This window comes from Curcuma longa, chromosome 4 (genome assembly GCF_044706935.1).
Source record: "Curcuma longa cultivar G26 ecotype Majalengka, Jawa Barat chromosome 4, ITB_CL_G26_1.1, whole genome shotgun sequence".
Lineage (NCBI taxonomy): Eukaryota > Viridiplantae > Streptophyta > Magnoliopsida > Zingiberales > Zingiberaceae > Curcuma > Curcuma longa.
In genome coordinates this window covers 2,037,255-2,049,319 of record NC_133864.1, presented here as the reverse complement: position 1 = coordinate 2,049,319, position 12,065 = coordinate 2,037,255, and the positions used below count along the sequence as shown (strand labels likewise).

General features: G+C 33.5%; 2 protein-coding genes across 2 annotated transcripts in view; one reads left to right on the top strand and one right to left on the bottom strand.

The window, feature by feature from the left end:
- Window positions 1-2,963: 2,963 nt before the first annotated feature.
- LOC141827767 (bifunctional adenosine 5'-phosphosulfate phosphorylase/adenylylsulfatase HINT4-like) lies at window positions 2,964-8,091 on the bottom strand (the record flags this gene model as incomplete). Its single annotated transcript, XM_074715089.1, is given in 5 exon segments — window positions 2,964-3,201; window positions 3,295-3,372; window positions 4,914-4,977; window positions 5,107-5,183; window positions 8,077-8,091. Coding segments are annotated over 5 exon segments (340 nt in total), but the record flags the coding sequence as incomplete, so codon positions are not given.
- Window positions 8,092-10,092: 2,001 nt separating this feature from the next.
- The window catches only part of LOC141826353 (uncharacterized), a 5,543-nt gene continuing 3,570 nt past the window's right edge, over window positions 10,093-12,065 (top strand). The window contains exon 1 of the mRNA XM_074713593.1: window positions 10,093-10,569. Within this exon, the coding sequence (XP_074569694.1) occupies window positions 10,093-10,569 (477 nt within the window). The remainder of the gene's footprint in view (window positions 10,570-12,065) is intronic.

The following is a 12,065-nucleotide window of genomic DNA, read 5'->3' as shown; positions in this document are numbered from 1 at the left end:
CAACGTAAAGTCCACCAAGATTAGCTAAGACTTTCACTTGCCAAATTTTATATCAATCTTGACTCTCTAGAATTTTATTTACTTGTCAACACTTGTTGGACTTCACACTTATCAATATTTGTTAAACTTCATGTCTTCCAAGTGTTGAGTCAATTTTCACTCGCTTGAAGTTCTTCCACTTTTGACATACTAATATAACTTAAACACTTTACTCAATTATGTTGCTTAAAGATCAAGATTCTCGAGCAAGCCTAGTTGGAGTATGATTACACCAACACGACACAACAATAAGCTGAATTGATGAATAAGAGAAAAGGATATGTTGAAACATAACAAGAAAAAACGTGGCAGAAATGATGCAAATTAAGGCATCCATGTGAAATTGACAATTTTATTATTTTTATTGATTGAGCAAATTATAATTATCCACCCATTATCTAATTTTTCCAACTACCTTTCCATTAAGTTTTTTTCCCAATGTTTGTAAAACATTCTTGGTTTGCATTTATCACCCAAAAGAGAATTTCATAATTAAAAAAAAAGCAAATCCTCCATTCAAGATTTTCAAAGTTAAATAATTTATAGTTGTTAACTTGAACATAGTATTGCTATTGTTCTCTGTCCTCTATTTGATTAACACAAAAGTAATCTCAGATAATCTTGCTTTAATACTACTTATCAAAAAAAAGTCATAAATATATAGAACGCCTTTTGGATGTTCAAAAGCAATTTAACAAAATAAATAATAATACACAAAATTTTTACATGAAAAATTCACCAATGTGGAGGAAAAAACCCATGAGTTTTATCCCATTCAAAAACTCCCGTATTAAAAATGATAGATAAGCCAAGTTTTCTTTAACAACAATTCTCAAAGATAACAACCATCATTTACTCAACCAAAAGAGATGAATTTTAAGCCCACATGGATGTGGTACAAGGTAACATTCTCAGATGAACGATTAAGAGGACTAGAGTTTAAATCTCACTAAAAACAAATATTCTAAAATTGACTTCTGGATATACATAAATTATACTTTGAATTTATCCGAATAGGCGAATCAAAAAGAAGACCGTCTACCTAATATATAAAAAAAAAAAGAGTGAGAGAGATGAATTTTAACAAATTTCCTCGAATTAAAAAAAAATTTAGATCTCACTAAAATACTAACAATAAAGGAGGAAATTGGACAATCCAAATTGATTAAATCTAACTTAGATCACTACCAACAACTTAACCAAAAATTGATGAAAAGAAGAAGAATCTTCATCAAATCTTATCTTATGTTTTTCACTTGAGGAAAAAAAAACTTTCTTTCTTTCTTACAGTTTTTTCTATCTTTATTTTTATCATCTCTCTTTTTGTCCTTTCACCCTTTTTCTATATCTCTTTTCTAGGACTTTATGAGTATATAAAATTAACTATCCTAATTATTTTTAGTTTTATTTCTAAATGAACGAAGGAAAATGATACGCTACTGAGACATAACAAGAAAATAAAGCAAAATAGGGCATCCATGTAAATTTTTTTCGACGAGTTTATTAATTTTTATTGATAAGAAAATAATTTACAAGTCAAGGTATAACAACGATAATACAGCCTATTAATATGTGTCATCATCCACCCATTGTCTAATCTTTCCAACTGCCTTTCCGTTTATTTTTTCCCAACCCTTATAAGACACATTCTTCGGTTGGCCTTCATCGTCCAAAAAACAATTTCGCAATTAAAATAACAAAACAGATTCTCCATTCGTGACTTACAAATTAAATAATTTATAATTGTAACTTGATCATAGTATTATTATTATTGTTTCTTGAGTCCTATATTTAATTAACACAAGAAAAGTAATCCAAGCTTCGATACCACATATTAAAGAAAGCCAATAATCTATCGAAAATCTTTTGGATTTCAAAAAATAATTCGGCAAAACATATAAATTCTTTCTTTTTCACACTCTTTGTGCAATTTAATGGACACATAAGCCAATTAATATCAAATAAATATGTAAAAATAATCGACCCAATCAACTAAAAATAAAACATCAAATTTTTTACATGGGAAATTCTCCACGCACTCCCTATTAAAAATAATGACTGCACGAAGTCTTCTTCTCTAACAATTCTAGAGGCTAACAATCAACAACTATTCGACCAAAAATTCTAACTTTTGCATCGAGTTTGACCAACATACAAAAATATGATGAAGAGTAAAAGAAGATTCAGCATCAAATTTTGCATTTTACTTTAAAAATTCCAACTTTTTCTTTCTCTTGTCAATTCTATCCCTCCTTTTTGTTATTTCTCTCATTTTTCTCGTATCTTTTCCAGGGCTTTGTGGGTATATAAGATACACAGCTCTAATTAACTTTTTTATCTTTATTTTAAAATAGTGAATCCAATTATATCCACGTGGGAAGGACCACAACACCAACAAGTTGAACAGATGAATGAGGGAAAAGTATACACTGCTGCTGAAATAATGACAATTTTATTATTTTTTATTGATTAGTAAATAATTTACATGTCTAGATATAGTTCTTATCCACCCATTGTCTAGTCTTTCCATTTAGTTTTTCCCAATCTTTGTAAGAGATATTCTCCGGTTTACCTTCATCACCCAAAAGAATATTTTCATTAATTAAAATAACAAAGAAAATCCTCCATTTGTGATTTACAAATTAAATAATTTATTAGCTTGATCATAGTATTGTTATTGTTTCCTGAGTCCTCTATTTGATTAACATAAAAGTAATCCAAATAACCTTGCTTTTATACCAGGGAGGGAAAAAGTCAAAATAAAAACTGTAAAAAAAAAACTTTTGGATATTAAAATTAATAAATTTTATTCCCTCTCCGTGCAATTAAATGGGCACACCAACCAACTAATATCAACTTAAGTAAATAGGTAAAAATAATCAACACAATTAATGAAAAATAGAACACCAAATTTTTGCATGAAAAATCATGAACTATTATTAAAAACAATGAGCGCACCTTGTGTAGTACAATCTGAGAGAACAGACCACCAGAATTATAATGATCTCCTCTCCCTTATTCACTGATAAATAATGTCCTCCGGTTTACTTTTAATGTCACAACTGTGAGGGCAATTCTGACAAAGGCCTGATCTTGGCCAACAATTTATCGGCCTCGATAAAACCAAAACGACCCAATGAAGAATATTTCACACGTTTCCAACTGTTAATGAGAATGAAAGAACCTTTAAGTTATAGTCCACAGAGCCTGAGAAGTATTGAAGACTGCTGTAAGCAATACATTTTGTAACTATACCTCGGTATAAATGGCAGTGCTAAACAGTGAAGATGGAGATGATCAACACTATAAAATGGTGGTTGATGGAAACCAAATCTGCAAAAACAGCAATGGAGAACCATGAACAATTCTAACTTGTGCAAATTTGCTCTCCGGTTGGTCAATAGGTGAGTTCACATTACATGAAAAACTCAAAGATTTGACATCTTTAATAGGGAAACAGTCGTATTGATAGTTTATTAGCATTTATATCATGGAATCAGAGTGCTACCCAACATTGACAACCACTCAATTTCTTACCCTTTTTTAACCATACTAGTGGGGATAAATGAGTTGATTCAGGTGAGATCCAACATGGATCTAACTTTGTATTTGTTTGTAACGGTAACCCTAACAATGCATCTTCCCTTCTTCAGTAAAAGATGGAATCCGCCACCCTAGCGACTTCACACGGTCGGCCCTATGACCATCTACGAGGAGGTAAATCGAAAAATTGCAGTTGGCCACTGTGGAGGAGGACATTGTCTTGGATTCGTCGAGATTCGACCCTTGCCCACTTCAACAAATCTATCCCACACTAACCAATTCAATCATGCCCCGAGGGCAACAATGCATCTTCCCAAATCTAGAAAATCAAGACCGGGAAATTTCCTATTAGGTAGATCCACTTTTATATTGCTATTTCCAAAATTCTAATGATCAGTCTCCCATTTACTGGCTAGGAAATTGGTTGCTAAATGTAAATGGGAATATTATGATCCAACTCTAGAATTATAACCTTACCACCTTAAAGAAAGCAGATACACATCATCACTAGAACATGTATAGAGTCAATGATCAATTAGATTTCAATCATTTGGAAGCGAACTGTTAATGAACACTCATGTCCAACGAAATCTTGTGTGATAGTTCTCTTCGATAGTGATCAACTACAATTTCTCGATTTACCTCTTCACAGATGATTGTAGAACTGACCGTGTGGGGCTGCTAGGGTGATGGATTCCACCTTTATTGCTACAATTGTGTGATAGTTCTCTCAGTTGTTTCCTTCTCATAACTTTGTGCATGAACAAGAGTATAGTGAAGTTAAATGACTATGGTGGTCTAGCGAATGAGGCTCCAATGTGGAGTAAGTTGGAAGTCTTCCCTTGCTTAACAACAAGGATGAGGAAGTTTCCAAATTACCCAAGTTGTAGTTTGCCATTCTTATGAGGTTTTATCATGGGAAAAAAGATATCATTGCACAAAGCCTCACATTCACTATACACAAATCATAGTGCATGTCTCAAAATTACATAATAACTCATACATATTTTTGAACTATACACAAATCGTAGTGCATGTCTCAAAATTACATAATAACTCATACATATTTTTGCTCATGAGTAGCTCAGACGTCCACTCTTTAATATAAACTCTCCCTGAACCATTCAAATTTAAACAAACATGCCCACAACTTACGCCTATGTATTGTTAATGATTCTCATGGTGTCTAACTGCTTTCTTCTCTTTTATTGTTATTTTTCGAAAGGTAAAAGAGAACCAACCTCACTTGGACATCACACTGACCATTGAAGTTAATTAAAGAAAGTATTGCAACACAAAACAAAGAAAAATACAGAACTTTCAGATAATACCTGTAATTGGATTGAGGTGCATCTCTTTCCAAAAGGGTTTTTCCCACATTCAGCATGTGATTGACTGCAAAGCAATAATTTATTAAAAGTTCTGGCATTTTCCTTGATGCTGAACATCCATTAACGAATAATATTTTGAGAAAGAGTTCCATTTTCTTGCTGGCATCTTTATGTTATAAACCAAGAGTCGAACCTAAATGATGGTCTTCTGTACTTCGATGGAGATGTTTGACTGTGGGTATGTGCTTAACAGGTATAACCAGATAATGCCTAGAGCAAAAAATCAATGTGTAAGGTGGAAATAAAACGTAACAAATATAAACATCTAGAAATGAAGTTATAAACAATTTAACCTGACAAGACAAAAGCATAATCAGAGAGTATCCTGTATATTTATATTAATAACAAAACCAATATACTTATCAAATATATTATTCAACACATCAAATTTATACTTCTGCATAAAAGATATGTCAATCATACGATGCCAAACACATGAACTATAAGAATCCATATTAACCAACAACAATATAGAAGATGAAACATAAGAGTAACACATATAATTGATATGGAATGTATGTATCACATACAAAAACTATATTCAAGTTCCTATTCACAAGTTGTAAATACCCAAAAAGGATAACTTCAGATATTAAGACAATTTAGTTCAGTCTAAACCAGTTCATTGGATTTTTTTTTCAACTGCTTATATGTGGTCATTTGTAGCCACCAAGGATTGGGGTACCAATCTGTGCTGCCCGAAACCAGCACCGATACTCTTTTGCCACCAACAAAGTTGCGAAGCGGAAGAGAACTCATGGAGGCCTCCGTGAAGACTTACACATGATATTTATTGGTCCAAAAACTTATGAGAGTCCCGAGAGAAATTATATGAAGAATTCTAAAAAAAGAAAGGTGTTAACATAACATATATTAAAATAATTAAAGATATATATATAAATGTAATAACAATAATGAAGACTCTCCAGGCTGATTAACCAAAGTGTTTCCTCTATAAAAATAAAGTTACATTAAGGATAAACTCTAATTCTATATATTTTTACACTAGTTATAGATGATGTCACTAGGCACAACAAAACATGTTACCATGTTGCATATTGTTTGTAGATGGCATTGTCTAAGTTGATGAAGCACGTGAGTCAATGCTAAGATTAAATCTTGGCAAGAGATATTGAAAGTTAAACATTTTAGGTTTAGCAAAGTATAGATAGAATATATGGAATTTAAGCTTAATAGTAGTAGACGTAGCAAGATAATTATTAAAATAGGAGATGATGAGTTCCCTATAACTGAAAGTTTTAAATCCTTAGAATCATTTTTGCAAAAGAATTAAGGAATTGATAGAGATGTTTCACATAAGATATAAGCAGGATGATTAAAATGACAAATGTTTGATGTTTTTTATGATCGTAAAGTATCTTTAAAGTTTAAAAGAAAGTTTTACAAAACAACAGTCAGAATTATTATTTTATATGAAGTTGAATATTAGAACACGAGCAAAATATAAGTCGTAGAGATGAGGATGTCAAAGTAGATATGTGGACATATTAGGATGGACAGGATAAGAAATGAGAATATTAGAGAAAAAATTGATATTGCACCTATTGAAGGATACTCTAAGAGACTCATTTAAAATAATATGGACATGTACTTGTGTTACTAATAAATATCTCAGTTAGGTGATGTGAGACCATGATAAATACGCACATTAATCAATGAAAAAGGAGACTAAAGAAGACTTAGTTATTAATGATAAAACATGATAAAATTTATTTAAATATAAATGAGGATATAGTAGGGGATTGAACCCAACTGCGTAGAAAGATCTATATAGTTAACCCCACTTAGCGGGATAAAAACTTGGTTATTGTTGTTGTTGTTCAACATGGATAATTCTATATATGAGAAACCAAAACTATATCTCAACACTTATATGCTCACATAATATCTATCCATCACTATATGAACACAAATCATATCATTCATCATGTGTGTAAATCACTAGAGATTTGTAATGGTAATAGTGGTATGAACAAAGAAAATATAAGAGTGGAAGGGCAGTAGAAAGAAGTTAGAACAAAATTGTTACATGACCCTAAACTAAACTGTTCTAAAATTGGGGGGAAAACGTAGATCTTGACTCCAAAGAGTGTATTCAACTCATAAGAATAATTTAGGATCATATGCCAATTTTATTCAAAACTATCATGCTCTAAATTGAAAAAGCAAGTCCTACTTATACTCTTAGAGGGTCCAAGGAACTCATAAGACATTGTTTGTTTTTAAACTTATAGCAGTTTAGGGTCATGTAGTAGTTTTGAAACTTGTCCAACACCGAAAAGTAGTAGTGAATTTTACATCTTGAGGGGTGCAAAAACTCATAAGAATTTGGATTGTTTGTTTTTGTATTTCGATCAATTAAAGATCGTCTATAAGTTTTGTTTAAAATTGTTACATGAACTTAAAGTGCTCTAAATTAGAAAATGAGATTATACATCCACTCTAGAGGATCCAATGAATTTATAGAACTCTTTGTTTCAAAATTTAGAGGAGTTTAGTGTCATATAGGAATTTTGTTTCTAAATGTAGATCTCAACTCAAGAGGGTCAAGGGAACTCATTCATATATTCCAGAGAGTTTATTGAACTTGTAGGTGCATATATTTTTAGAATTAGAGCAGTCTCGTAGCAGTTTTGAACAAAAAAGTCACTTGACCCTAACGACTCTAATGTTGAAAAGAAATGTAGATCTCAAATCTAGATGGTCTATCGAAGTCGTAGGCGTGCATATTTGTAGATTTACAACAGTTTAAGACCATGCTGCAATTTTTAAAGTTGTTACATAGCCCTAAATTGTTTTAAGTTTGCAAAAGATCCAGGGAATTCATACAACTATTTGTTTTTGAATTTGGAGCAGTTTAAGGCTATTACAACAGTTTCATTAGTACGAATATACCTATGAGGAAACCATCCCATCAGAAGTTTCATATAGAAAGGTTGCGTCTAAAATCAACATTATCATAAATCCTGCTACTTTACCAAATCTCGGATCTTTGAATAGATTTCACACGAGGAGGGGAAAAAAAAACTTGCCAGTGTCCATAAGAGAAGCGCTAAATAAGTTGAAGGGAGAAAAAAACCACCTGAAGGCGGCGGGTCTAATATCACGGAAGGCGCTCACCATCTCGTCCTGTAAATGAAAGATAATCTGAAATGAAACGACAGAGTAAAACCATTGACGAAAGGAAGAGGGAGACACCGACGGCGAATAGGAGATCAGCGGAGGTGGAGCCCCGAGCTATCTGGCAGAACAAGCACGGCGACCGCAATGGAGCCGCCATGTCTCCAGCGACCGCCATTGCAACACGCCTGATTCCGCCCTTGTTCCTTCGCATCACCGATCGGGGTCTTCATATCGGCGATCAGGGTTCGCGGGTTCCGGGCGTCGGAGTTGATTCGACATGAAAAATAGTGGACATGGAAATTCCATGGACGGTTTGCCTTATTTTAATTTATTACATGTGCTTAATTTTATCAGAGCTAATATATGAATTTATAAATTTAAAATATATATCTATGTATATAAAGTTTAATTATAAATATATGTATGTATTTTTGAATTGATCAACCGATTTAAAAATAAACATATAATAATTTTATAGATAGATGAGAGGATTATTATTTTTAATAAAAAAATATCATATTTTTAATTTATAATTCACTTTCTATCAACTTTAACATTTAGTATTTTATAAAAACATAATAAAATTCTAATGTAAACAATTTTAAACAATTATAATGAGTTTATATCATGTTGCTCTTTAATTTTTTTTTTAAATAAATCATCTTGATGATTTTTAATGTATATTTTTAAATTTATAACATATATAATAGTTTTGATCAAACCTTATATAAATTTATTGAGACACATGTATTAGACTAATTGAGTTATTAATAACCCCTAATATATATTTTTCAATAGTATGTCAAATGTCTTTTTAAAACAATTATATATATATATATATATATATATATATATAATACTTTAATCAACCTATAAAAAATCAAATGCAACCTAATTTTTATTTTTATCTAATATAATTTTATATTTCACGTTAAAATCTAGTGTAATATATATTCTCATATATATAAATTGTAAAAAAATAAAAAATTATTTTTTTTTCAAATTTAAAAAGGAGTTCTCCTAGTAATATATTTACAAGAGTTATTTGATCTATTTAAAAGAACACAACTTAAAATCCTTCTCAATTGGTTTTTACTATATATAGATTTCTTAAAATGGTCATTAATTTAATTGATCATGTTAATATACTCTCTTATTTACTAGGAGTGATAATATCTATACTGAATATCACCTCCAACATGTTTAACCACAAACATATATACAGTCCTTTCAAAGATTCATGATTTTTTAGTAATTCGGATATATGGGACTTCGGTCTCAAAGATGGATGACCTTTCTCCTGATTCATCCACCGAGTATATCTAGAAGTGAAGCAGTTTCTCACCCAGCAATTGATTTTGTCTAGATTTTCAAGCATCACGAGCGTAATTGCCCTGCATGAGAATCGAACCTTAGCTGTCGAAGAGACCGCTGGACATCTTACCAATGCACTGTGTCGAGGGAGGATGTTAATATTGGACAATCTTTGTCAAATATATTATAGGAATATACTGAATTAAAAATTAGAGTATTTCAATTCCAACTTATCTATCAAGATGACCTGAGCTAATAATTTCAAATTACTGAGAAGAATGATGAACTACTTAGTGTTAGGATTGTCCCGGTATAATACGCGTGTCTACACGTTTCGTAAACATGCGCAACAGAAATAAAACAATAATTAAAACTAATTATCATACAACACACGCATGCTAGATAGGAAATAAACAATGTACAAGGCATGACATGAAATTAAAATTTTTTTAGAATAAAATTATTCTACTTACATAATTAAATTTGCAGAATAAAATTATTCTAAACGTGTACCTCGCGATGACGATGTTGAGCCATATTGAATCAATCGAGCGATCCTCGTCCGAGTCCCGCCTCTACTGTTGATCCATGCCAAGCTCCCGTCTGGACGGCTTCGGAAGTCACGAGTCGCGTCATCTTCTTCGGTACTAACCAATGATCGATGATGATCGAATCGAGAGTAGTCTTATTCCGGAAATCGAGAGTCGTAATAACAAGCGGCTATTTGCCAGGGAGAAAGCATCGGCTGTGGCTTTCGATCCTTGCTTTTCGGGTGAACTGCGACGCGAAGACCAGCTACCATTTGAGCATGCGGCGACGCAAGAATCGGCCACCAACCGAGGTGCGGCAACGCGAAATTCCGATCACCAGCCAAGCGTCCAGGCAGCGGTCGGCGAAGCTCCTTCTTCTCCACGCACGGCTGTTTCTTCTTCTCCACGCACAGCGGCCGGAGGCGTTCTCGCGTGACAACAGGGAGTCAAAACCCGAGAGATGCTGCGGCTTCTTCTCCACCTCCACGCGCGGTAAGGGTGGTCGGCGGCGGAAGCACTCCAGTCCGACGACATCAAGCCTCAGATCCGGCACCACCCTCACGCGGAAGGGGCGTGGACGGCGGCGTTCCCCGCGAGGAAGAAGAACAGTGCGCCACGAAACAGAGATCGCACGATCCTTTATTAACGAGGAGTCAACCGTGTTTTTAATTAAAATAAAGCTACTTGTCACAATAGATTCTCGTCACAAATTTTGTGACGGGAATCTGGACCGTTCGATTTTAAAGTTAAGATTAAATCCAGACCGTAGATTGAATGGATGATTGCGATGACCTGGATTTAATCTTCTATTTTAAAATCGAACGGTCCAGATTCTCATCACAAATTTGTGACGGGAATCTGTTGTGACAAAGATTACCTCTCTTTTAATTAAACGTTAGGTTTTATAATTAAACCCTAGGTTTTCTTTTGATTTCTCACAGCCGAAAATCAAGAAAAATAAAACCCAAAACCTAAACCGACTGAACCGGTTCAGATCCATACACAAAGCCATGAGGGCTTAGGCCCAAAGTGGACAATATCATGCCATTGTGGAGATACAGACATCCTTGGGGACCCAACAATTTATTGTCTTTACTCACCCAGATCAAAACGTCGACTGTAGTAAGTCGTTTCACCTACAATTGAGCAAGTAGAAAAAATGTATTCAAGTGGCAAAATGTAGTCAGTCTTTTTCCTAAGGATCCTCATATGGTTCCACATAGCTTGAGAGTCCTCGAGTCTGAGTCCCTGAGTTTGAGTTGTCGAGTCTGAGTTCGAGTCCTCAAGTCTGAATCACTAAGTCTGAGTCGCTGAGTCTGAGTCCTCGAGTTCGAGTTGCTGAGTCTGAGTCCTCGAGTCTAAGTCACTGTGAGTCCTCGAAATAGAGAGTTGAAGTTTGCATTCAATGTAATTTCCTTAAAACCGTCAACGGGACCGTCAACACAAACAACATTAACAAATTAATCACCATCAATACCACATTAACCCCATCACAATCGAACATCAATACAACATTAATAATTAATCAACATTAATCAACACCAATACAACATTAACAATTAATCAACATTAATCAATATTAATACAACATTAAATTAATGTTAATCTAGGACAAAATCATGTAGTTCCTTGTGTGGATTGCAATACCACTTGGTGCTGTAATGGCCTGAACCTCCCCTTAGCCTAGCTATGATCAGAAAGCTCCATAAGCTCTGACACATAATAGTTTCTCTTCTGTCTATAGCTTAGTTTTTCAGCAACACAAACAGATCATACTTGCTGGATTTAATCAGCATCTACAAGTTGAAATTGATACAACCCTCCCATTTTTATTGATCCTTGATCTCTTTTCTACAAATGTTCGACCTTGTCCGTTATTAACACAAGACTCCTGGATACCTTACCCCATCAGCCTCATGGAAATCTGATTGAATTCTGGTTTCCTAAACTTAATTTCAAAGTCTGAAATCAAAGGAAATATTGATTTGAGCAACGATGAGTTAAGTTACTATTTGAAATTAAAGGAAGTGGTTATTGGCTAGTGACAGTGCTCCAAGAATGAATTGCAAGGACGAAAAACTATGTTTAGCAAGAGACCATGGAT